General features: G+C 48.4%; 1 protein-coding gene across 1 annotated transcript in view; it reads left to right on the top strand.

Moving 5' to 3' along the window:
• The first annotated feature begins 613 nt into the window (after nucleotides 1–613).
• Nucleotides 614–27,430, top strand: part of LOC135907491 (calcium-activated chloride channel regulator 1-like) — a 166,720-nt gene continuing 139,903 nt past the window's right edge. Inside the window, exons 1-3 of the mRNA XM_065439178.2 lie at nucleotides 614–914; nucleotides 12,571–12,680; nucleotides 15,155–15,328. Of these exons, the coding sequence (XP_065295250.2) occupies nucleotides 12,654–12,680; nucleotides 15,155–15,328 (201 nt within the window). The 5' untranslated portion in view covers nucleotides 614–914; nucleotides 12,571–12,653. The remainder of the gene's footprint in view (nucleotides 915–12,570; nucleotides 12,681–15,154; nucleotides 15,329–27,430) is intronic.

The following is a 27,430-nucleotide window of genomic DNA, read 5'->3' as shown; positions in this document are numbered from 1 at the left end:
GTGAATTGGGTGTCGCTATACATGGCTACACAAAGCTCTTTGTGGAACCAAGATAAAAAAGTGCGGGAGGGTTGGCTTCAGGTAATAAGCACCTCGTCACGGAACCGGGTTTACTGGATGGATCTATACGTTACGGAAAGGTCGTGGCGTATTGGAGGCGCGTTAGTGTATGTCATGTCTATGCTGTACTGACTTGGCGCATTGCTACATGCACGAGCACGGCGTTACAAATATACAGCATAAAATTTGTCACATTTGTTGCTAACTAGGCCGCTTTTCATCCGTCTGTGCACAACAACAGAGCGCAGGATTTTGACCTCTTGCCTTCCTTTGTGTGTTCTTTAGCTGACTCTGTTTTGGTTGAATTTTGCTAACGTTTACAATCGCTAATGATTTCCTTTTTTTACCTTGTTACTGCTTCACTGTGAAGGCGCTAACTGAATTAGAATGTCAATCAATCAATCAATCAATCAATCAATCAATCAATCAACGAATTAATCAATGACACAACTAAATAAATTATCAAATCAAAGGCGGATCAACACTGATGCAGTTCGTATAGTTACAAAGCTCAGTTTCTCCTTGCCAGAACGAAACCTTGTTTTTTAACTTGCAGGCCCTGCTACAATCCTCTTCCGAGTTCCTGCACGAGGCCACTGGTGGTCGCGTTTTCCTCAAGCAAGTCGTCATTGAGTTCCCGGAAACGTGGCCGGAGAGGAGCACAGCTCGAAGTGTGCCTAAATTTTCCTTCTCAACGAGCGATGTCCGTCTTGAAGCTTTTGAAAGCGTTCACAAGGAACATTTCTTCAGCACAAAGCTACGAGGGAGGTGCGGAAAACGAGGCGATTTCATTGGCGTTTCAACCGACGTACTGGAGGAGCTGAACGCAACCAAAGAGGCCCTCAGCGACGCAAGTACGAAAACTTCCTATCGATTGATCAGCAACTAAAGCAAGAAAAATAAAAACACCATACACTACTAGTACTACTACTACAAATGCTACTACCACTAAAGATAATCAATCAACTGTTCATTATAGATCCCCAGAACAATATACATCCTTCCGTACTGGTTCACATAACAAATATAATAATAATAATAAAATAATAATAATAATAATAATAATAATAATAATAATAATAATAATAATAATAATAATAATAATAATAATAATAATAATAATAATAATAATAATAATAATTTATTTCTGCCTCAAGAAATACAGACAGGGAAGGTGCAGAAACGCTGTCATAAACAACTTGACATGGCTGCAACACCTAAATGCAAAGCAGCAGCGACAGGCTATTGAAAGCAATTCGTCGCACACATTACGGATTAATGCTAAAATAAAAATTAACAGAATAGCAAAAACGTCAGAAGACTAAACGAAACCTTATGCGCACTCATGTACGCAAAGAGCAAATTACTTCATCAGAAGCATAGTTACGCATATTTAAGACCATTGTGAAATAACATGCATTGAACGATAGAATCTGTGACAGGAATAGTGGAAAACAGTATAAATTCAATAAAGCAAACATCCTAAATGAAGTTTAGGCACATCTAAGGATTCCTCCATGGTACATGTCTATAAATATGATGTTTGCATGTAAGGAACGGCTGGTTGGGTACAACTAAACAAGTTGAAGTTAGGAGATTCGAACAGGTTGAGATGGGAAGGAAGTATACTTGAAGGCGCTCTTTGGGGGGGGGGGGGGAGGGGGAGCTCGTAAAAAGGCGTTCTGTTGGCACCACCCAGTTTTCAGGGTGTCTGGAATGGTAACTCTATATTTTCTTGCAAGTTTGCGAGAGGCCGAACCGGATTTGTAATATTGTTACGCGATATTCCCACGCACTGAAACACGGATCCTGCCGAGCATGGAAGAAAGTGCCATAAAGACGGTGAAGACGATGATCAGAGCAACGCTCGTGTTGTTGTTCTGCCATCTAGTCTGCAGTCGTCTCTGTCTGCATATATTTTGTAAATACAATTTCCTATCCCTTTTGGCTACTTTCAACCACGTCGAATTTTGGTGGGAGGTGTGGGGTGCCCACATGGAACAACAGAGCTCCGCAGTGGCCGACGCTTGCCTTTATCCACGATGGCGGAAGAGGGGTCGGCGCCCACTGAGGTGACTGCAACGACAGCGGTCCTCCTGGCTCAGCTAAAAACCCAGGCACAGTCTGCGGTACTGGCAACGTCGACATCGAGGACTGGCTACCCCTTTACAAGCGTGCAAGTAAGAATAATGACTGGGATGAGACGAGCATGTTAGCAAACAATATTTTACCTGAAAGGAACAGCGAAGGTGTGGTTTGAGAATGGCGAAGACAAAATTGGGAGCTGGGGTTCATGCAACGAAAAGATGCATTCCCCGTTCGGGAAGTGTGCAGGTAGAAAGGCAGCAGCAAAGAAGCTAGTATCTCGTGTTAAGACAGCAAAAGAGTTATAGCTGACTTATGTATAGGACGTGCTTGCCTTTTGCCGCAAAGCCGACGACAGTTTGGCGGAGTCTGAGAAAGTGGCCCGCGTGTTAAAGGGCATAGCAGATGTTGCCTTCAATCTGATATGCTGCAAAGACTACGACATCGTCGATGCCATCATCTAAGATTGCAAGCACTTTGAGGCCCCGAAAAGTCGACGCATTGCCCTTCATTTCGCTGGACTTCAGGATGCTGCAGCAATGTGGTTGTGCGAAGAAGTACCTGAGCCATCAGCGCCGCTCACGGTAGGTCACGGGAAGATCATCCGAAGTGAAATTAGGTGCTATAACGCAGAACAATTCCAAACTTTTCTATTCCTCTTCTGCGATCAGCCTTCCGCGATTGGTCAAAACCTTTTTGGAGCACCCGCACTTCACCTGTCTGTCACGCGACGTCACGAAAATCGCGTAGCTTCCCATCTGATATGACGTGTGCACACTGATTATGCAGGACTGGGCCGAACAAAGGAAAAATAATTATTTCTGATTCGACGCCTTTTCGCCATTATCCCTCGGCGATGGGTCAAAAGGCTTCCGACGGCACCAACTTCACCTACCTGTCATGCGACTTCACAAAACCGCAATAACCCACCCCGTCAAAGTGACGCGTACGCGTTAAAGAAACATTAATATGCCGAACAAAACTGAATTTTTCTTCTGAATAGCCGCAGCCTGCCCCGTTCTGAAAGTAATAAAATATGGCTGCCGCCGATTGCTCAGGCACAGGCTACTGGAACTTGCCAGAGAGCATAGGTTGATTTGCGTTGAATAAAACTTTTTGTGTGGCCGGGTAACGTTTTCGAGCACTTTCGGAACGTTTACGACTTCGTTCTGCCAACTCTTCTTTACAGAAGATTCGTTTTAGCATCATCCTTAAGCTTCCGTTGCATGCCGCCGCAATTGTCGACGAGCCACCGTAAGCTGAGAAAGGGAAAGCGGACCGATCACAGAGGCCGGCACCACCATTTTCATTCGGTCATCGATTTCCAGTGCAGTGGCTCGTCCCCATCGAATCCCTCTCCAGTTGAGCGTCCTCCTCACCTCTTGTGAGCCAATTAGATAAGACAAGCAGCTCACTGTAGGCAGTGTTATTTGTTCTTCAAGCAAACAAAAGTGTCCTGTGAACGGGAAGAGCGTTTGGTTGGTCCGTTGAGACAACCCTCCTGGTGACCGCCTGATACTTGCGTCGGCGGTTAGCAAATTTGACGTCTGGAGATTGGAATAAAAAATATTGGAATAGTTTTACCTTATAGGGCCCCTTGACGCTGTGTCTGCTGCTTCTACGTGCGGCCGTACCTGTGACAATAGCTCCCATATGGTGCCTAGTCCAAGCTGGCGTTCATCAGGAGCTCTCCAATGATGGCCTACAGCCTGTATACGCCGCAGTTCCTTATCAGCCGATCAACAATTGTTCGTCACTTTCACACGCCCAAGGTCAAAGACGGCCGTGCAGTACTCGCAATCCAGGCGAGTGGAGGACTGCTGATGACCGTCCCATTTGCTTCAACTGCCGTCGTATTGGACGCGCGTCCCTCCATTGGTGCAGCCGGTTGTATTGGTATCCCGAGCCCTTTGGGTAAACCCATCGCCCTGACATGGATCGTGGTCAATCTCATCCCTACCGCGAGCCTCCCCAAACCACCCGGGACGACGTTCCCTCCATGCGGTATCGTCGGTAACCCTCTCCACGTGGTTACCAGTCCTGTTCGCCGTTGTGTCGTCGCCAATCATCTCAATAGGCCCAATTCCGCCGCTCTACATCGCCGATTGAACTACTACCTGGGGAAAACTAGACGATGTAGGTCCCAGAGGTGATGGTGCATCAGTAACTCGCCTGCCATATCCACTGACCACACTGCAGACCAGAAGGAGCCTGATATACGTTAAACTGGATAATGGACATGTTGTTTCTCTAGTGGATACTGGGGCTCAGATATCAGTGTTGAATTTGGAGCTTCGTCGCCCTCTTAGGAAGGTCCTAACTCCACCTGCAGTACCGTTAATTCGTGTCGCCGATGGCGGAACGTTTCCCGTGCTAGGGATGTGCTCCGCTCGAATAACTGCTGCTGACCGATACACAGGCGTACTACTTTCCGTGCTGGAAAAGTTCTCCAATGAACGCATCCTCAGTATGCATGTCCTGTGTGCCCATTATGCTTTAATGCGTGTGGAACCGTCTTTCTTTAGCTAGACGTTGCGTGCTACCATGACGCTGGTGCCTCACGCCAACCGTGCTCGTGCTCAGTGGATTACGTTCGTGTACCTACTCAAGCCGTTATGTATTTAGCTAACGGTCTTTTTCTCCCATTCCCGATGGCGATTACATCTTCATCCCGATCATTGACGTCGTATTCGCCAAAAACGCCGTTCTTACTCTCACTCTTATTAGATTTACGGATAACCGAACGTTTCCACCAATATTGGACTTTCGCTAGTGCATGCAACTTATCCCAAGCGGCATGACTCTAGCCCACTCTCCTCTATCGATGATCGTACCGTTTCTGCATTCATCATCGACGCGTCTTTGTCCTCGGCCTCTTCTCATTCCTCGCACGATTTCTTCAACTGTGATATTGACAAGGTGATAGCGTATTCCTTCCAGCCCAGGCAGCCCATATGTGGTGTAAATTGTAGTCCTACCACGGCATCTTTGATTTTTAATGAACATGCATTGGGACATACATCTGTGGTCACTGACAAGATCAATTTTGGGGACGCCAGCCGAATCAGACGACGTCTTTATCGCGTGTCCTATGGTGAGTGAGAAGCCATACAGCTTGAAGTCGACAAGATGCTCACCAAAGACGACACTGAACCTCCATGCAGTTCATGGGCATCACCGGTTGTCTCAGTCAGGCAGAAAGATGGCAGCTGGTGCTTCTGCATAGACTACAACCACATAAAGTAACGCACAAGGGCGTCTACCCTGCGCCGCGGATCGATGACGCGCTCGACTGTCTACACGGCTCTGCCTAGTTCTCTTCTATCGACCTGAGGTCAGGATACTGACCTTAGGATTCGTCGATGATCAGTTCGTGAAAAGGCCGCATTTGTTCGCCCGGTGGGCTTTACGAGTTCAAGGTAACGTCTTTTGGACTTCTTAATGCCCCAGCCGCATTAGGAAAAGATGATGGACTCCCTCCTTCTTGGATGCAAATGGTCAGCATGCCTCTGTTACCTTGACGATGTAATAGTCATCCCACCGACCTTTAAAAGCCATCTTAGGCGCTCGTCGGCAGCTCTTGAAGTTTTCCGGCAAGCAGGCCTTCAGCTCAGTTCTGCCAAATGCTGTCTTTGCCGCTGCAAAATCATTGTGCTTGGCCACGTTGCGAGTGTTGAAGGCGTGCAATTTGACCCAGAAAAAAATCACTTTGTCAAACACTTCCCTATGCTACGTTCCACTAAAAGGCTGTTTCACATGGCGCGAATATTAATCAGCGCCACAGCGAATTCCGTCGCTCAGCGACCGCTGTGACGTCGTGGGCTCAGCTCAACTCGATTCCAACTAATTGGTCGCGCCGTCGCTGAGTCACAGCGATCGGCTCGATGTGGGCGTGGCAATGTGTGACGAAAAAAGCACCTTCAAAATAGGCGCTTTCCTTTTTCCGCGCGTTGGTACCTCTGTGGAGCAATGTCGTGCGCCATTTTTAGGTATGTTTTAATAGGGAGTGCCCGCCAGCGTTTGGGGCTTAGGAGCTTCTTAAACATTTTCCTACCGTTTAAAAAGAGAAGCCACACGCTATCCCGGTCGGGAGGAGGAAGCCGCTTGAACATGAGGCACGGGCCCACTTGATCGCCACTATCGTCAACCTGTTCATCGCTACAAATTGCGCCAGCTACTTGTACACGCACATTCAATAGTAGCTTAATTGTTCTTCGATAAAGCAAATACTCATCCAGGAAAAAAAGTTGCGGCTACCATAGTAACAACGAAACTAGAGTGTACTAAACGGAACCACTCCACCGATGCCACTAAAGCCGCAAGCTCATACTTGCCATTTATGTAGAGCCTCACTCACCCTATCTGCAAGCCGTCGTGAAGTGTAAACGCTCTTGAACGTTAAAAAAATGATGTACCTATTCTATCATCGAACAATAATATGAAAACTCGAATATTTGACTTGTTTCCATGTTATTTTTAGTTAACGATGTAGGCATGGATACTTCGTGAGCAGGAGGCACCCTTGCGCATCGCTGCGACAGATATCGCGCTGCCGCAAACGCATCTGAAAGCCGTCCGCAAAAATCGCTCTCTGACGTGCGCGGCAGAACGATTTTTTTCGCCCCAATCAAGCCATGTGAAACAGCCTAAAAACGTGCGGAGTTTGTCGGCTTGTGTTCCTATTTTCGACGTCTTGTCAAGGACTTCGCCGACGTTGCCCGTCCACTTACGCAACTCTTGAAGAAGGAAACGCCATTTTCTTGGGTTCCTCAACAGGCCACTGAGTTTCACACGCTACCGACTTTATTTACATCACCAGCCATCTTGGCCTATTTTGACCTGTCAGCCCCCACTGAATTTCGCACCAACGCCAGTGGACAGGACATCTGCGCAGTTCTCGCCCAGCAGCAAAATTAAGGCCGAGACTGCCTCATCGCCTATGTAAGTCGCCTTCTTTCCTCTTCAGAGTCAAATTTTCGATTACTGAGCGCAAGTGCCTCGCACTCGTTTGGGCTGTCGGCAAGTTTCGACCATACTTGTTCGGCCGCACCTTTTCAGTCTTCACAGACCACCATGCACTTCCTGTTGTCTTTCCTCAAAGATGCGACTGGACGTCTTGGTCGCTGGGCACTGAAACTGCAAGAATACAGCTTTTATGTCACTTACAAGTCTGGCAGACTGTCGATCCTCCTAGTCTTGTCAGCGCACTATTGAGACCTCTTTGTCTTAGCGATACGGATTTCACCGACATACGCAGTGAACAGCTCCGCCATGACAATTTGCGGTCAATCATCCGCCGTCTATGCTTGCATCACTCTGCCCCTTCCCTACAGTTATTCGTGTTTCGTGACGGAACCTTATACAGGCGCAACTCCGGCTACGATGGCCTAGAGCTACTCCTGGTTGTTCCCAAAACACTCCGTTCCACTGTTGTCGAACAGCTTCATGACGGCCCCACCGCTGGACATCTCGGAGTAACTCGTACGATCGCGTTCGGCGTCGGTTCTTCTCGCCAGGCCTCCACCGCTCTGTGCGTCGATACGTTGTTGCTTGTGAGTACTGCCAGTCCGTCCTGTTTAGCCCATGGACATTCCCGGTTTCCCGTTCTACCACGTCGGCCTTGATCTCATGGGGCCATTCGCAACATCTTGACTGGGAACAAGTGAATTTCCGTAGCTATGGACTACGCGACATGAGGGGCTATGGCGCGGGCAAGGCCGAGAAGCTATGCCACTAACGTTGCAGGATTTCGCATTTATGATGTTATTACGCACCATGGCGCTCCTCGACAGCTACTGACCAACCGTGGTAGCTCATTTCTGTCCCAAGTCGTCGACGACATAATTAGTTCGTGTTTCTATACGTCACAGGCTAACAACCGCCTACCATCTCCAAACCAATGGGCTTGCCGAGCGCCTGAAGCGCACGCTGACCACAACGCTCTTCATATACGTTTTTTTCAGGCCACCGTGACTGGGACAGCACCTTGCCTTGTGTGACATTTGCTTACAACTCGTCACGCCATGATACAACGGGATTTTCTCCCTTTTATCTCTCGTTTGCCGCCATTAAACATTTCCCTTCAAGATTCATTTACCGTCACCTGTGCACCCTGTTACAGACTACATTGCTAGGAATCTTGTCTATGCCTCCTAGCTGTCCCTGAAGACCCACTACGGTTGCCATCACAAAGTCATTAATTACCCTACGGGCTCTTTGGTCCTCCTCTGGACGTCTCTTCGTCACGTTGGCTTGTCGTCAAAGCTTCTTTCCCGCTACTCCGTGCATTACAACGTCCTACGCCAGATCGCTGACGTCTCGTACGACATCGCTTGTTTGGACAGTCGATCATCTGGCGCGTCCACCACAGATGTCGTGAATATCTCCTGACTTAAGCCTTATGTTGCCGGACACGATCGTACTGCTCCTTAAGCGCCTAGATGGCGCTCTCGCCGGTAGGGGTTTGATGTTAAGCGCTATTCCCGCGCACTGAAGCACGCATGCTTCCGAGCTTGGCAAACTGCGCCAGAAAGGCGGTGTAGACGATAAGGGTAGCCCTCGTGTTCTTCTGCCATCTCGAATGCAGCCGTATTTCTCCGTATATAATTTGTACATAAAATTCGCTATCTTTTTCGGCTACTCTCCTACCAGTGGAAATATTTTTGTCCCACTTTTAAAATGAGCCCTGAGCCGATACTGATACATATCAAAAATTTTCACTATACCAATTTCAAGGAAAGAGCTTCTGGTGGTTTTCCATGGTTTGCAATAAAGACATTACGATGGAACTTTTTTTGCATAATATGATGCTGCAGTACTCGAGATGAAACATAGCGTAGGCAAATATGGTCGCCAAAACAATGTGATATTGGAAAGCAGAAAGGAACAGGGAAACACAAGACCAGGAGCCAGACGTAAAAGGGTGCTAGCCATACACTATGATAATCAACATTAACCAATAGAGGCAGAAAAATTACTACATATTTTTTTGGAGTGGAGCATACACCATGATAATCAACATTAACCAATAGAGGCAGAAAAATTACTACATATTTTTTTGGAGTGGAGCCTAGGGAAAGTAACTAATGCAGAAATGACGTGCGGCAAACACGGAACGTTGCTTGTTTAATTTATGGGTGGTAAAATTGCATATCATCAAGAAGCTTCGGACAATATATAATATTATTAAGCGCCGTACACTGGAACAGGAAGTGCGATTTTACACATTTTGATTATAAAATTGTGAGTTTAGGTATATTTTAGTGGGCTGGCTGACGGTTACCGGAAGCGTTATAAAAGTGCTTGAAAATATTTACTCTGGAAGCATAAACTTAGGTGAGAATTAAATTTGTATGTCCCACCCCACACTGCAGAAGCACACTCCAGTAGTGGAAAGCACACAGTAGAATGAAATTTCAGAAAGCCAAGGGAGGAGTGGAGGTCATCAGATATACGACAAACAATACAAAGAGGGCAAAGGGCTCGCTGTTCCGAATATTTCACATGTGACGAGAAGCTTAGCGTTTTGTCGAATTACACACCAAGACATTTGATCTAATTGACCCTGGGCAGTGGAGCACCACAAAAGGTTTAGGAAAATCTCACATGGGGTTTTTCGCGTATAACAACACTATATTTTTGGAAGCACTAAGAGCTTACTGTCTCTGTACCAGTTTGAAAGCGAAAAAAAAAGCATTTCTCGAGGTCAGTGTGGTCAACACTTTTGCCATCGTTTACCAGCTTTAAGTTGTCAGCACATAGAAGTAATGAAGAGCGCTGAATTGCTGAGGTAGTCATTTACGAACAGTACGTATAGATGAGGGCCATGAAGTGGATCATGGTGGAACCTTGCTAGTGATCTCTTAGCTAAGAGCTCTATCTATTAATGCCAACGGAGGACGACCTATTGCTTAGGCAATCTGATACTAGAACAGTGATGGAATAAGGTATGTCCATTTGCATGAGGTTTGCAATGAACAGCTCATGAGAGAAGATGCTCTACTTAGGTCAAAATAAATTAATTTGCTCCTAGTATGTATCACAATGGAAGCATTGGAGATAATGTTTGCAAATTTGTAGTTGTGAAACGCCTCGGCACAAAGCGATGCTGTTGATTTAGAAAATCCGCTTAGAACGAATATAAAGCAGCAAATGAAATCGAATATCGAGCATTTTTCACACAGCGTGGTTGATAGCTATAGAATGGTGGTTACTAACGGCACTTACAGCGCCCGATTTGCGTACGCGCACTACCCATGCTACCTTCGTAGATTCAAGAAACATACGAGGATTTAGGGAACTGTTATATATGCTTGTGAGAAAAGAGACAAGTATGCTTCCATGCATCTTGTAGAGTGCGGTAGGGGTACCGTCAGTGCCAGAAGAATGTTATGGTTTAAGGCGCTTCATATATTTTAAAACAATGTCTTTATTGACCTAAAGCGTACCAACAGTGCCTAATTGTGAAGGAAGGTTACTTGTGATTGAAGTGTCCTGAAAATCTAAATGCATAATTGAAATGTTCTGCATGGGCGTCAGCAGTGTTGGAGACAAAGCGGACATTTTCTTCAATGCATACATCTTCAGCGTTCTTTTTACAAGAGCCAAGAGCACACGCTCCTCCACAAATATTGTGAAGTACGCGTCATGACGGCTTCGATACCTTCACTGAGGTCGCACCGACCATTGTTATAATGAATTATTGAATGATATTCAATATACTAAAGAATCGTTCAATTACCGTGCCCTGAAAGAACCCTATTGGCTTAGGGGCGGTACCCCCATATTAAAAGCAATAATAACGAAAATCTGCTGGCGAATACATGTTAAAGAAAACAGCATGAATCAAATGGGTCATTGTGAAGAGTACTTACCAGGCCCGAGCAAATACTATAGAAAAAGAGGAGAACGGTAGTTGAACAACGTGTAAACAATGACACGACGCAAAGCCCGTTGTAATAGTATTCGATCAATCCATAAGTGAAACAATGGATCATTCATTCATTCATTCATTCATTCATTCTTCATTCATTCATTCATATAGCGTACCCAGTAACACACCTTAGGTCCTAATGCTGACACGCGCATAAAAAAACAAAATAAAACGCACTGCACGGAAATAAAAGTACAGAAAACAATAAGAATAATTTTGAAAGAAAAACAGTCTACATACAAAAAGTGCACGGCAAATATCTTAGAAAAAGGAGGAGCAGGTCAGTTAAACTGCGGAACTGCGAGATGTGAGAAGTATTCCACCACAACGCAAAGCTAGGAAAAGAACAACGGCACCGTGTTATGAAAAAGTCCGAGATTTGGAAACTAGGTGTATATACCGCTGTCGCTCTGTGGCCGTGGTGCTGGGCACCTAAGCATGATGTCGCCGAATTGGATCCTAGCCACGGTCGCTGCATTTCAATGGGGGCGAAATGCGAAAGCAACCGTGTAGCTTACGTTTACTTGCACGTTGAAGAACCCCAGGTGGTCCAAATTTCCGCAGTCCTCCACTACGGCGTTCTTCCTAATCAGACCGCAGTTTTGGCACGTAAAACCGCGTAATTTTGTTTTTAACTTAGGCCAACCTATAGCTTAGTATATTGGGGATGGTTGAGTGGTGGTCATGACAGGCAGGAAGATCTAACGGTCTATATTTGCTGTTGAGCTTGCGCGATATACTATAGATAATACAACTCACGACTTTCAGATTGGTGAGGATACCGTGAAGTAAATTGTAAGGAAACAGAAGGTCAGCGCGATTACGTCGGCATCGATGTAAGGGCAACAGCAATAACCGGACAGTGCTAGAACAAGGTACAATGTCCGTGTTAGCAAAGTGGGGATGGCATATGCTTATACATGTTTTCTGAACCCGATCTATAATGTGGCTCTCCGATCTTCAAGTGAAATCCAGACGACTGAAGCGTACTCGGGCTGAGGAAGAGCGACAGTTGTGTACAACTTCAGAACGGTGTAGGACAATTTAATTACATCTCTAGTCTGCAAGTAGATAAAGCAAGGGCATCTGTCATGCCAACGCGGTTTAGAGGTATCAGAAAAGTCTAAAGTGTTTTTATCCTGTTTATCTCGTTTTCAGCAGTACATTAGACCTCAATGTAAAAACCATATGTGTAAGCGCTGCAATAACATGTTGAAAAAGAGGGGCACGTTGATTGCTGAATTTGTAGGACTGTAAATGAGGCGTGGGACTTCGACCATACAAATCAGAATATCGCGTGTTTTATGCATGTGTTTACGTTATGTACGTTAAGCTCAATAATTTAGTCGCAAATTGTAGCTGTGGTCGCGCACACACGTCAGTGGCCCTCATTGAATACCCTCATTAGAAAAGGCCCTTCGCAAAGGCGCATCTTTTCAACAGTTAGTAAAGCAATTTTCAACAGTGTTGACTCAAACTCTCTTGCATTTCAGCCTACGCCTTCGTCAATGAATGGGCTCGTTTCCGTTATGGTGTGTTTTATGAGTATGGGCGCTTGGGACACAAGACCTACCCAATGTCCTACTGCCCGTGTTGCAATAGGGTGAGATCCTGGCATTTGATTCTTCTTTGTAGCGCACTGCGTTGCTTCCATATTAAGTGATATATTATTAAGTATAGAAAGGAGATGACCTAATCACGTATTAGTTGCCTCTGCATAAAAGCGTGTACTGGCGCCATATCAACTCATTGACTTGGAAATGAAATTCCCTCTGACAATCGACTCGGATTTATTCTTCATCGCAAGGCAAACCTTCCAGTTCACTCTCATGCATACTGATCCATATCCTGCAATGCTGCACTTTTCTTCGTGAAGCCTACAGAAAGTTGCGCAACTAACTGACTCATTGCAACCGCCACTACACTGTCGCGCATGGCTTTATCAAGCTTGAAACAGCACCGCATATTATGCAGTTTAAACAGCCCAAACAAAAAAGAAAACGCAGAGCATGGGACAAGCGCTGACTGCCAAGACCTTTATTGAAGGCCGCACAAATATTTGCTATTTGCAACGGGGTGATCAAGTAATCAACTCTTGCTGCGCACAAGCCACAAGCATAAAGCTAAACAAATGCAAAATACAAATGCGACGCAAGCCAAACATTTTAACTTCTAAGGAACTTGAGTTCCTTATCGCGAAGAGACATAGAAGGGGGCGCTTACGTAAGTTGCTCCTGACTGACACATTGAAAAGACCCCAATGATTTCCCTGACACTCTGATCGCTGTACTTTCTCCGCACACGTGCGTCTTATAGGCGGATAGAACAGCCACACTTCGCACAATGAACAGCTAGATTACTACCAGTCTTGATCTTGACACTGTGTGAAGGCTGTGATAGCATTTCGAAGCTCGACCATAGTTCTCCGTGAAGCATGCGCAAAGTAGTACGCCTTTACACCAGCTCGGAAGTCGTTAGCAGAACGTGGAAGTGGCAGGATGCCTTATCCAATGGGAGGACCGAATGCCGCTTGCAATGCCTTCATCAGCGCCGCGTGCTTGATTCAGCGGCTGCGGACTTCCCGATAAACGAAGTGCATGAGCAAATGTATTATCGCTGTAACGTATCACACGCCAAGTTAAAATTAAACTCTCTGGTACTGTCATTATTCAGACAGTTAAACCTGGAATTATATTCCTTTGCGCGAGACTATTGCGCCTCTGCATACGCATCGTATGTTCGGAAGTTCTGCAAAGCGATAGGGACAGACCCAAATAGATCAATGAACCCGAAGGAATCCGAGGTAGAATTGAGCGCGAAAATTTGAGACGCGATCAGAACCACCCCCCTCCCGAAAAATATGCACCCGGAACACAATGTTAGCAGGAGAAAAGCGAGAACGAAAGCTTTGTTGAAAGAAATTGAACAGCTAGGACAACGGGCGGCCCTTGTAGACGCTGCCTGGGTCAAAGGCAAAGAGGCCTACACCGCCGTGGTGGTCGACAGCCGGAGCGAGGTACGGGACGCCATCACCATCTTCACTAAGGATTCCACGGTGGTGGAGCAAGCCGCGATTGCTCTAAGCCATCAGGAACCGTAAATGGTCTTTCATCTATAGCGACTCCAAAGCAGCAATTAAGAGCTTTGACAAAGGCTATGTAGCTGGGACTGCGGCTAAAATTATCGACAAGGTCGAAACTATCAAAACTGAAATCCGATGGTTTCCTGCATATATGGGACAAGTGGACGAGACTCGGCCCAACCTCAACGAGGTGACGAACGACCTGGCACGAGGACTTGCTTGCCGTGCCGGTCAGAACCGAACCGACGCCCACTACCATTCCGGGGAGCATAAAGATCAGTTACTAACTTACAGCGACATCACTAAATATTACTACTTGGGGCGTAGGTAATTCCCTCTGCCACACGTAAAATTGAACAGGGCTCAGGCAGTGACGCTACGTTTACTGCAAACCGGGACGTACCCCACTCCGTATTTCATAAATAAAATTCACCCCGAAAGAGAAATTGGGAAGGAATGTAACGTGTGCGATGGCATCATTGATATCAGACACATGCTGGCGGGTTGTCCCGCGACTCTCGCCGACCCCAAAGAAAAATGGCTTCACTGGCACAAGTTGATAACAAGCTCTTCATATCAAGATCAGCGACGGGCTGTCCAGAGGGTCCACGATGACGCCATAAGGCTCGGCCTGGGGGTGCCGATGTGGACGCGGCCCGCCTCGGTCTGAAAAGACCGGGCTTCAGGACACTAATAAAGTTTTGTGAATGAATGTGTGAATGAATGAATGCAAACGACTTGCGAGATGAAGTAGAGTTTTCTTGTCGCACGTGCGTCTAGCTGGAAAGCGGTCTCCTGATATTCCATTGCTTCAGTGAGAAATCTGTGGCACAGTGGCAGGAGGAAATGGCACGCTATCCCAAATATCGTCAAGTCTAATGTCACGTGGACCCAAGGGCTTTTTTTCTGCTAAGCGCCATTATCGATCATTGGTCGCGTTAACGTGTCTGTGATTTTTTGTTGTGCTACCGCTTTATGCCTTCTTTTGCTTCCAGGAAGTGGTACGTTGGAACTCGTGCTCGGATAGGATTCAGCATCAGATTCTAAATGAAGATATGTGCGCATTCCACGACCATTGTTATGCCACTGAAGATTGCATCGTCGTGGCAACTCAACCAGAAGATGACCCCGTTAAATCGTCCATCATGTACCTGCCACGTCTCGAGAATGTAAGTTTTCCGTAGTTACTTCTATCAGCTATATAGTTTTTATAACAGCCCTAATAATCGACAGAACGTTTGATAGAGCATGCTGTTGGCCTCCTGGAACAGACGGCTTCTATCATTTCCGCGTTTATTTAATTTTGCCTTTTGAGAACTTCGCATACAGCCAGAATGCTTGAAAGGTGTAAAAACAACTTATAAAGTGTGTTTAAGACAATTATTGCTACAGCACAAAATGCCTAATACATTTAGTGTTTGCACATCGTGTCGCATATATGTATAAAAGGCCGGCCGCGTCGCGCTTTTGTCTCCGCGGCGCTACGTAGGAGCCCATGATACCAGCTGCTGTGAATATGCCCTCTAGTAAGCGCACTGCATCACTCGTGATAAGAACTAGTGTGCCTAATGAACAGCCTAATGTGAAATTTCAGCGTAGCTCTATACGTATTTTCATTTCCCAATACAGTGGCTGGCGTGGACAATCTGTCTTGTGCGGCACTTTGCAAACGGAATGAAGTGTAGAGCGACTGCCTCGCTCATAGGGAGATCGCGTGAAGCAGCGCGTGGATGACGCGTGGGCGCAATCTACTGCGGCCGCCGCAGGGAGATATTCCAGGTGACGCACGCTACTCTGGCGTCATTTCGTAGGAATAGTCACCGCAGCGCGCGACCTGCACGGCACCTTTGACGGTTTCGCCATACCCTCTTCCTCCCCTTACTGACGCATGATTCTGCTACCCCCTCCTCCTTCACTTTCGTCCGCCTGCTTTTTTCGCTCTCTCCGATTTTTTTATCCACCATTGCGCTCCGTGTTCGTCTTTCATCTGCTGCGTTCGTTCGCTTGGTCACGCCGGGAACGTCGACACTAGACACAGGAGCGGGCGCCGTAGGACTTCGCTCAAAAAAAAAAGAATTAGATGGGAACACTCTGAACGGAACTCTGCATGATATGCGGAGCAATATGTGGCGTTCGGTGTAGTGCGGAATGTGTTACCACTGGTAAGATGCGTGTGAGAGTTATGCTGATGTAGTATACGCTATTTATATATGCGTGACGAGTACGAGCAGAGCTATGTATATATAGACAGTGCAAAAAGCATTATTACTATACCATCAACAGATGCTCGAGAGCCGGGCCGCAGCCAAAAAGACGATTAGGTGTCTGCACTCTTCGCCCGAGCTTGTGCCTGCCTGGCAATCTCGTTCCGCTGTACATACCGCGTAAATATACTCTTTCGTCTGTGCATTTCCACGCATACCCTTTTCGGGGAAGCTTGCGATCCCCGTCGCCACGTCCAAGCTCCGCAGCGGCCGGTACATGGAGCTTGTAGCCATGGCTCCCGATGAAGACGCCACATCAGCAATGGTTGTGGCTCGTTACACTGCTCCAATCTTCGCGGTTACCCGCCGTCGCAACCCTGATGTGTTCGCTGGCCTGAAGGGGCACTACCTTTACGGATGGATCAAGATCTATGAATGTGTCAGTGTTGTTAACAGGTTGGACCCAACAATTACGTTTGCCAATGTTATCTTTTACCTCAGCGGCACACTACGCGTGTGGCTCCGAACGTATGAATACGATATCACCAGCTGGGACATTCGGAATGAAAAGCTACACGAACTGTTCAGCGACACCTTTGAGTGCAAGGCTGCTGCGAAAGAGGCTCTAGTGACTCGCGTTCAGACATCTACAGAGGGGTACATTCCACGTAACGCAGACCACTTGGCTTTGTGCCGCAAAGCTGACGACACGATGTCTGAAGCAGATGAATAGCGTAATACTAAAAGGAATCGAGAATGACACTTTCCATTCGCGTGTATTTCGGAACGTTTCCACTATTGGTGCCATGCCATGCTAACACAGGGGCAGCTACGGAGACATGTGAGTGCCGATCTCGTCAGCGTTACCTGCGATCACCTGTGACGATGTAAGCCGCATCGTTCGCTGCGACCTCGAGGCCACTTGTTCGCTAACCACTTCTCCCAATCGGCCAGCAACCACGCTGATAATGATTCAGGCTGTTGTCGGTAATTCGAGAACATGGGTCTCAGCTTCGTGTGTTCAACTCAATCCAGCGTTTTTCAGTTCTCTATTGGCCCTCTTCATCTCGGCCAGTCCTTTTCTGCCAGATATCGCAGACCGTCCGAACGGTGTACCCCCGATGAAACGCCTATATGCTACCACTGCAGTCGCATTGGCCATGTCGCTCGTCACTGCCGCAGCCCATGGCCTCCACTGACTCGGATTATGCCGATACTGATTCCCGTACCTCTGGACGATGTATATGTATCTGTTTTATGTGTGTGCTTACGTCATGCATGTTCAAATGAATGATTTAGTCACAATTTGCAGCTGTGCCCATGTGCACACCTCAGTAGCGCTTATTGCATACTCTCATTAGAAAAGGCCCCTCGCAAAGCCGCATCTTTTCAACAGTGTTGACTCAAACTTTTTTGCATTTCAGCCTACGCCTTCGCAAAGGAATAGGCCCATTTCCGCTACGGTGTTTTATGAGTAAGGGTGTCTGGAATACAAGACGTACCCAGTAGCCTACTGCCTGCGTTGCAATAAGGTGGGAACCGAGCATTTGATTCGAGATTTGATTCACGGCGGATGGCATGGTTTCCTATGCCATCCGCCGTGAACCCATTTCCGGTGATGTCCCAGCTCTGACCCTTCGCTAGGGTTGCTCACTATCACCTCGTCGCCTTCAGTCTCGTTTGCTCGCACCCTTGACTAACTTTGCTGCCTATCGCCAGCCCCTCACCCAGCCGGAAAACTAAGCACTGCAGCTTCTGACATTGAAGCTGTGTGGCCGACCCTGTCCTCGAATCCTCTGCTCACATAACCTAGGAATCAAAACCTTCTTGACGCTGGAGTTGACAGCTATCCTGTGAATGCATTTAAAGATACAGGAGCCCATATTTCTTTGATAAGTGTTACCTTCCGACGACGACTTAGAAAGCTCCTCAGATAAGCGTCGGCAAGAGTTGTCCTCGTTGCCGATGGCCATACTGCTCCTATCACTGGCATGCACATTTTACGTATCAACGTCACGGGCACCTACACTCCTGTCCCTTCACCAAGATTGCCCTTTGCCCCACGACCTAATTCTTCGACTCTACCTCCTCTATGCGCATTCGACTTTTATTGACTGCTCTACCATGCAGTATCCTTCGCCTTGAGTCACCGATTTTTGCAGAACGATCTCAACCACCCCGTGCAGCTTGCGCCCTCCGGCTTAGCCGCCTGTCACCAAAGTGGTTAGCTTGCATTCAATTCTCGTCTTACCCACCTGCTCCTGATGGGGAGTACCTCGCCCCTCTTTTGCCCGACATTCAACTGCAGTATGACATTAGCGTGCATCACAGCTTTCTGGCTATTACTGCTAACCGCTGGCTCGCATGCCGATTTTTATCTTTGGATGGGCAAACCAAATTCTACCGCAATGTATTTGCCTTGCCAACGTTGATTATCTCGGCGACCATCAAGTGACTACTTGATTACCTGATGTTTCATCCGAGCTTAGCAGGCCCCTCACGCCAGCCTCGGGAATCTATCCCATCATAAGAAAAAGGTTGTGGTGGGCCCCTTCATTACATCGGCTGAAAGCCTCGCGAAGTTTAATTACCCTAATAAGGCATTTTCGACTTGACGATCGCCCTTTTGATATTGTTACGTAGGAAGACACCGACGAAAAGCTTTTTACAAGTATATTTACAAGGTAATACGCCACAGTTGGCCAAGAGGCAACAGCCCGTGCTAGCTTCCAAACGTCGTCGTCGTCTTCTTACTGCTCGGCTCTTCGTCATTGGAAATACTATCCCGTAGCACTACCCCCGGCGGCAAAGGCGCCGTACCGGAGCGACTAAAGGCCGGACTCTGAAGCAGTGTAGTAGGTCTTCAGCATACAGATGTGCACGACATCACTAGATGCCAGAGTAGATGACGAGGTTGAGCTCACAGGAGCAATTTCCTACGTCACAGGCGTCACCTGGCGCTGCACGCGGTAGGGCCCTGTGTATCGCGAAAGGAGCTTTTCTGAAAGTCCGACGTGACCAGAGGGCGAGCGCAGGAGCACGAGTGCACCAGGCGAAAACTGTACGTGACGGTGGCGAGCGCTGTACTGACGCTGCTGCGTGGTTTGGGAGTCCGTCAGTCGAGCACGGGCAAGATCGCGTGCATGATCGGCGAGGGCGATGGCGTAGCGCGCATAGTCGGTTCTTGAGGTCGCAGGAGGAGGGAGTACCGTGTCAAGGGGCAAGGTCGGTTCGCGAGTGTAGAGTAGATAAAATGGAGAAAATCTGGCGGTGTCGAGCCGGGAAAAAATAAAAGCAAATGTGACGTAAGGAAGGGCAACGTCCCAGTCGTGGTGGTCCTTCGAAACATATTCGGACAGCATGTCGGTAAGAGTACGGTTTAACCGCTTTGTCAGGCCAATGGTTTGAGGATGGTATAAGGTAGTCAGCTTGTGTTGAATAGAGCAGGAACGCACAATGTCGGCGATAACTTTCGAGAGGAAGTTACGACCACGGTCAGTAAGCAGCTGTCGCGGGGCGCCATGCACTAAGATAATGTCACGCAAGAGGAAGGCCGCTACGTCAGTGGCGCAACTGGTAGCGAGAGCCCGCTTGATAGCGTATCGGCTGGCGTAATCAGTTGCGACGGGTACCCATTTGTTCCCAGAGGATGACGTGGGAAAGGGACCGAGGAGGTCTAATCCAACACGAAAGAACGGTTCCACAGGGACGGTGATCGGCTGGAGATGACCGGAAGGTAGCACCTGAGGTGTTTTCTGACGCTGGCAGGGATCAGAGGCAGCAACATAGTGTCGGACGGTGCGAGCGAGACTAGGCCAATAGAAGCGGCGGCGGACGCGGTCGTACGTGCGGGTTACCCTAAGATGTCCTGCAGTGGGTGCGTCATGCATCTCAAAGAGCAGAGTCTGTCGTAGATGTTTTGGCACGACAAGAAGAAGATCAGGGCAATCAGGGAGGAAGTTCCTTCGGTACAGAATGCCGCCCTGTAGGGCATATCGGCGAACGAATGTGTCGGTAGGTGTAGAACGCAGACGCTCGATGAGTGCTCGCAGCGATAGGTCTCGGTGCTGCTCATCGGCGATGTTAGCGAAGGCAGACACAGACAAAATGCCGTTGGCGGTACTACTGTCGGCTTCGTCAGGCTCGTCTACCGGGTAGCGAGGCAGGCAGTCAGCGTCCTTGTGTAGTCGGCCAGATTTATAAGGTGACAGAGAACGAACATTCTTGGAGGCGTAAGGCCCAGCGACCAAATCTTCCTGAAGGGTCTTTCAATGAGCATAACCAGCAAAGCGCGTGATGGTCTGTGACAAGGGAAAAGGGTCGGCCATATAAGTATGGGCGAAACTTCGCAACCGCCCAAACTAGGGCCAGACACTCACGCTCAGTGATGGAATAGTTGCGCTCCGCGGGTGAGAGGAGCCTGCTGGCGTAAGCGATAACACGGTCGTGGCCACGCTGGCGTTGTGCCAGTACTGCGCCAATTCCATGACCACTGGCATCAGTAAGAACTTCGGTATGCGCAGAAGGATCTAAATGGGCCAGAACGGGAGGCGTTGTGAGAAGGTCGATTAGAAGCGAGAATGCAGAGGCCTTGTTATCGCCCCATTGGAAAGGGGCGTTTTTTTTCAAAAGCTCGGTTAGTGGTCGTGCTAAGGCCGCGAAATTTTCCACGAAACGGCGGAAGTGCGAGCAAAGGCCGTTGAAGATGCGCACATCCTTGCCACACTTTGCAACAGGGAAGTGCGTAACAGCATGGATCTTGCCGGTAATCTGGCGACATCCGAATTGCGACTTCGATGCGTTGAGTTGCAGACCAGCTCACCAAAAAACGTCCAGGACTGCTGAGAGGCACTCGAGGTGCGTAGCGAATGTTGGGGAGAATACTATAACGTCGTCCAAGGAGCACAGGCAGGTGGACCATTTGAAACCGTGAAGAAGGGAGTCCATCATGCGTTCGAAAGTGGCACAAGCGTTACATAGACCAAACGGCATTACTTTGAATTGATAAAGACCGTCGGGTGTTACAACGGCAGTATTCTCGCGGTCGAGATCGTCCACGGCAATCTGCCTATAGGCGGAACGATGGTAAATAGAGGATAAATAGCGAGCGCTGTGGAGGCAGTCAAGGGCTTCATCAATCCGAGGTAGGGGATACACGTCCTTTTTGGTAACCCGGTTAGGGTGCCGATCATCCACGCAAAAGCGCCATGAGCCATCCTTCTTTTGTACCAGCACAACAGGTGTCGCCCATGGACTACATGACGGTTCAATAATGTTCTTGGCAAGCATTTGGCGAACTTCGGTGTGAATAACTTGACGCTCAGACGGTGAAAATGGATACGGGCGGCGATGAATAGGAGGGGAATCGCCGCTAATAATGCGATGTTTAACAGCTGTTGTTTGGGCCAAAGGACGATCGTTAAAGTCAGAAATATCTGGGTAGGAAATCAGAACGCGGTAGAGCGCACGAGCCTGCTCGGACGGCATGTCGGCTGCAATCATTTTCTGTAAGTTGGCGATGGTACAAGTTGCCGACTGCGATGGTAGAGGAGGATCTTCTGAATTGTCTACTGACATCGATGCTACAGAGTGATCCTCGAATGAGGAAAGTTTAGCCAGAGACATCCCGCGTGGCAGCACTTTTGTCGTCAAGACAAAATGAGCACTGGCAGGCAGACGCAATTCGCCGTAATAGATAAAACTGTATGAGGTACTGTGATCCCGTGTGTAAGGAGGACGTCTTGCATAGGAGCCGCGATGTAGTGACCGCCGGTCACTGGTGGGGATGACACGAAGTCAACGTAAATCAGTGCCGAAGGTGGCAAGCGAACGAAGTCGACGGAACTGAGGCGAGTAGGGTGTTGCACAGCGGGATCCAGAACAGGCAGGTCGAGGCGGAGAGTACTGGCGGAGCAATCGATGAGAGCATATTGTGCGGAGAGGAAGTCTAGGCCAAGGATGATGTCGTGGGGACAGTGAGCGACGACTGTGAATAGCACGGTAGTGGAGCGATCGGCGAAGGACACACGGGTGGCACACATACCAATTACAGGGGCTGTTGCACCATCGGCGACGCGGACATCAGGCGTCGTGGCGGGCGTGATTGTTTTCCTTAGCCGGTCACGAAGGCCAGCGCTCATTACCGACAAATGCGCCCCAGTGTCTATAAGAGCAGATACAGGAACACCGTCGACTTGCACGTCAAAAAGGTTCAGATGAGTGGGCAACGTCAGGAGAGGATCTGGCAGCGTAGGAAGCAGTGTAGCGTCACCTCGAGGCGCTGCATCGTCTAGTTTTCCGGCTGGGAGCGGCGTCCGAAGGGATTCGACGAATAGGAACGACTGGGCTGGGGGAGCGAGATTGTCATCGTTGGGGCGAAGGCGAACGAGAATAGGGGCGGTTTGGCGCAGGAAAATCGGTGGCGGCTTTATTTGAGCCGGCAGCATAGGGACGAGAAGGGCCACCTGGGGGGCGAGATTAGGCAGTATATCGAGACTGGTTCAGGGAACTCCAGCGACTGCGGCAGTGCCGAGAAATGTGCCCAATTCGATGGCAGTGAAAACAAATTGGCTTGTCGTCTGCAGTGCGCCATTCAGAGGGGTTGCGGAAGCGTGGTGGGTAAGAAGGTGCGGGACGGGGTGGAATCGAAGAAGCCGGCTCGGTATCAGGGCGATGGGCCGAGCAGATGGTGTGAATACCCATGTTGGCGAACTCCTGGCGGACAACTGCCTGGATCAGGGAAACAGTGACTGCAGGTACATTGGAGGGGCTGGAGTCGAAGGCAGCCGGATAGGCGGCCTCGATCTCACGCCGGACAATCCTGGTAACATCGCCAGTGTTGTTGGGACGAGGAGCGTCAGCACAGGATGATGTCGCTGAGGTGTTGGGTAGACGGGCAAACTGTTGGTCGATACGTCGGCTTTTAGCGAGTTCCAGGCGGCGGCACTCTTTTATAACTGCATCAACCGTCGCCTCGTTGTTAAATACGAGCAAGTTGAAGGCGTCATCGCCAATGTCTTTGAGGATGTGGGAGACCTTGTCGGACTCAGTCATGTGTGCGTCAACTTTGCGGCACGGAGCCAAGACGTCCTGAATGTACGCGACGTAGGGCTTCGTTGACGTCTGCACACGACCGGAAAGCGCCTTCTGCGCGGCAAGTTGGTGACCGTAGTGGTTGCCGAACAAGTCTCGAAGCTTTAGCTTAAGGCAATCCCAACTGGTCAGCTCATCTTCGTGCATCCGATACCAAACTCGAGGTGTGCCACTGAGGTAAAAGACTACGTTGACGAGCATAATAGTAGGGTCCCATCGGTTATTGCGGCTGACGTGTTCGTACAGGCTGATCCAGTCCTCGACGTCTTCCCCATTTTTTGACGAGAATACGCCAGGGTCACAGGAAGCGGAGAGAGTGATGTATGTCGTCGAAGTGGCAGCAGGTGTCGGAGCCGGCGGAGTCGAGTTATCGTCGCCGGGAGCCATGAAGAAAGGCTCGACGTACCATCCACTGAGAAGTTCCGTGACGCGGTACAGGGAACGTCCACCTCCACCGGAAATGTTACGTATGAAGACACCGGCGAAAAGCTATTTACAAGTATATTTACAAGGCAATACGCCGCAGTTGGCCAAGACGCAACAGCCCGCGCTAGCTTTCAAACGTCGTCATCGTCTTCTTACTGCTCGGCTCTTCGTCATTGGAAATACTATCCCGTAGCAATATTGTGCTCAAGGTCAAGCATAGTATTCATAGTGGCAATGCTGCGCCTATTGACCGATGGTCATATCGAGTTTCTGCGTCGGAATGCCGCGACATTCAAAGTGAAGCGAACAAAATGCTTGATAAAAGTATAATTGGCCCTTCTTCCAGTTCCTGGGCGTCACCTGTGGTGTAGGTTAACAAGAAGGACGGTAAGTGCTCCTTCTGTGTAGACTACCATCATCTGTGTGATATACAGAGATGTCTACTCGATCCTACGCGCAGACGGCGCCCTTGATTTCCGCCACGTTTACAGCTATTTCTCTTCTATTGATCTTCGATGTGGATACTAGCATATTGCTATTGACGATATGGACAGAGAAAAAAAAACGCGTTCATAACACCCGATTGACTATAACAACTTAAAACCATGCCCTTTGGGTTCTGCAATATTCCGGCTGCCTTTGAGCGTACAGTAGACACCGTGTCATAAGGTTTAAATCCTCCATATGTCTCTGCTACCTCGAAGACATCATCATCACACCAACGTTCGACACTCATATCCAGCGTCTAACAACTACATTTTTGTCGAAAGGCGAAGCTCAACTTACCTCGTGAAAATGTCGTTTTGGCCTCCATCAATTTACTGGCCCGGGGAATCTCATCGGCGCTTACGGTCTATAGCCTTATCACGACAAAACTCGCGGTGTCCGACACTTTCCGGCTCTGAAGATAACCACAGACAAGTTTTGTAGGGCTATCATTGCACTTTCGTCGTTTTTCCGGCAATTGCTAGACACCTCATTTGTGAACGAAGGCGTGCAGTTCTCATGGAGTACTTCAGAAGCCGCCGCGTTCTCTCGTCTCAACTCTTCTCACCTCACCAACCATCCTTGACCACTTGGACCCTGATGCCCCCAAAAATTACGCGTAGTTGCTAGCGGCCATGCCGTAGGTGACGTCCTACCCCAGCGTCAGCAGCACCGGGATCGCGTTACTGCTTATGCAAGCCGCCTTCTATGACCGTCGGAGCACAGCTACTTGATTACGTAAGGGGAGTGCCTTGTGCAGTTTAGAAGTTCCGCCCCTACCACTGCGGTCATCCTCTCTGCATAATTACTGACCATCAAGCTCTCTGCTGGCTCTCATTCCTAAAGGATCCTACAAGCCGACGTGGTCGACGCACTTTGAGGATCGAAGCGTTTTCATATTCCGTGGTTTACAAGTCTAGCCGCCTAAACTAAAACCTTGTCAGCTTGCCGCGTTATCCTGGTGACTAATCTGACTCCTGAAATACCAGCAGTGCTGTTTGCGTTTTCTCAATATCACAATTCCTTGATATTGTCCAGGAGCAACATTTTGACGCTAACCTAAAGGCACTGATCGACTGTTGTGAACGTTCTGTGGCCGATTACACTGCACATCTCTTCGTGCTCCGCGACGGTACTCAGTACCGTCGTGATCTCCATCCGGACGGCTCTGAGTTTCTACTTTTGATACCTAAACATCTCCGCTATACCGCTCTGTAAGAGCTTCACGACGCAGCAGCGACGGGACGCATCGGCGTATCTCGAACCTACGACCGAGTACGCCTCCGTTTTTTTCCCCAGGCCTCCCCCGTTCCGTACGATGTTCTGTCACCGCTTGCGACGTGTGTCAACGGCGCAAAAGCCATTACAGCTCCACGCTGGTCAGCTGCAGCCACTCCATATAACCGCAGAGTCCTTCGGTCGTGTAGGCTTATACCTTCTCGGGCCCTTTCCGGAATCTATACATCAGGGAGCAAGTGGGTTGCGGTCACTGCGAACTAGTCGACCCCATGTTGAGCACTTCCTGCTGTACGATATCGTTTGATGTGTGGGGCTCTGGCCCAAATGCTCACATTCACTGGCGGTGTGTTTCTCTCCGAAGCCACTGACGACGCCATCCGTGTCTGCTCTATACAACATGAACTTATCCATGGCATCAATGAGTGTTTCATCTGAATCCTTACGGACATGCTATCGAAATACATTTCAGCCGACCACCGTGACTCGGACGTTGCTCCTCCTTACGTTTCCCTTGCTACATCTGTTCCATGTGGAAACTGCTGGCCCCGTTCTATCTTTTACAACGATTACAGAGATTATGCCCTTTTTGTACACTTCTAGACCGAAATGCGCAAGAGGCAAGCAAAGTCTGTGCGACGTGTGTGTGTATATATATATATACATATAGTAGGCAAAGTGGAATAATTATTCAGGCTACCTTTCAAATGTAAATATCTTGAGTGGTGCTACAAGAAAAACAGGACAAGTATTTAATTTCAACAGTTGCAATCGGTTGACCGATCTTCATCAGGGCGAACAAAAAAATGGCAGTTAGGCCCTGTTGGTGAAGACACCAGACCGGATGCCCGGTCGGTCTCAGATACATCAAACAGAGAGGGACAATTGCCACAGTGATTGATTTTCGGCGCTTTGGCAGATTTGCAGCTGTCTTTGGCAGCTATGCAGAGCAAGAGGAAGGCGGAATCCCATGTATGTAGAGCAAGGAGGTCAGTGAGAAAAAAAAGAGAAGAAAAGAACGAAGAAAAAGAAAAAGAAAAAGCACACAGGAGGAGGGAGACGTAAGTCGGAGAGTGAGGGGGGCGGGAAGTAGCGGCAGCTACTTCCCGCCCGGATCGCGCGAGTTCATGACGTTGCGTAAAACAATTGACAAGCGGGTGCGATTTGAGATGCATGCCTCTAATATGAATAAATATTTAGCCAGAAAAGTCGCACAGAAAAGTCTTAAGGTAAAACAGAAACTGGCAATGGATACCTTTGACGAAATAGAAAGAGAGAAGTGGAATGCTATACTAGGGGAGGCCTCGCTTGGGCTCACTCGGCTGGTCTCACAACATAGCGAGCGCAGAGTATCGCAGCTTAAAAATGAGGAGCAGCTGCTGTTCTGTCAGTCAAAGCTCACAGAATTGGAAGTGCTGGAACTGGTAAAATACGAGGGAAAGAAAAATATCAACATCCAAGAGCAACAAAGAAAGAAACGGGGGCGTGGCAATATCCGTACGGCCATCACTGGTGATTTTCAATGTCATAACCTTGAATGCGAAGTGACCGGCTGTTCTGAAGTAATCAGCGAAAAAAAGTACGAGATGGTGCGCAATGCCTCAAATGTGATAAACTTGTCCAGTAGCCCGTTGTCGAGGGCACAACTAAATCTCCTTTCGAAAGGTCTAACTTTTTGTCCGGCGTCAGGAAGGATGAACGAGTTTAAATTGTTTCAAGATATGGATGATTTCGCGAGAAATTTGCGACCACGGGAGTACTTTTGTGATCGTCAAACTACAGAATGGTGTCTTGATCAGTTACCTGAACTCTGCGAAAAATCATGGA

The sequence above is a fragment of the Dermacentor albipictus genome, chromosome 6 (genome assembly GCF_038994185.2).
Source record: "Dermacentor albipictus isolate Rhodes 1998 colony chromosome 6, USDA_Dalb.pri_finalv2, whole genome shotgun sequence".
NCBI lineage: Eukaryota > Metazoa > Arthropoda > Arachnida > Ixodida > Ixodidae > Dermacentor > Dermacentor albipictus.
Note: the sequence above shows the minus strand (reverse complement) of the source record. Positions and strands in the feature narration are given on the sequence as shown.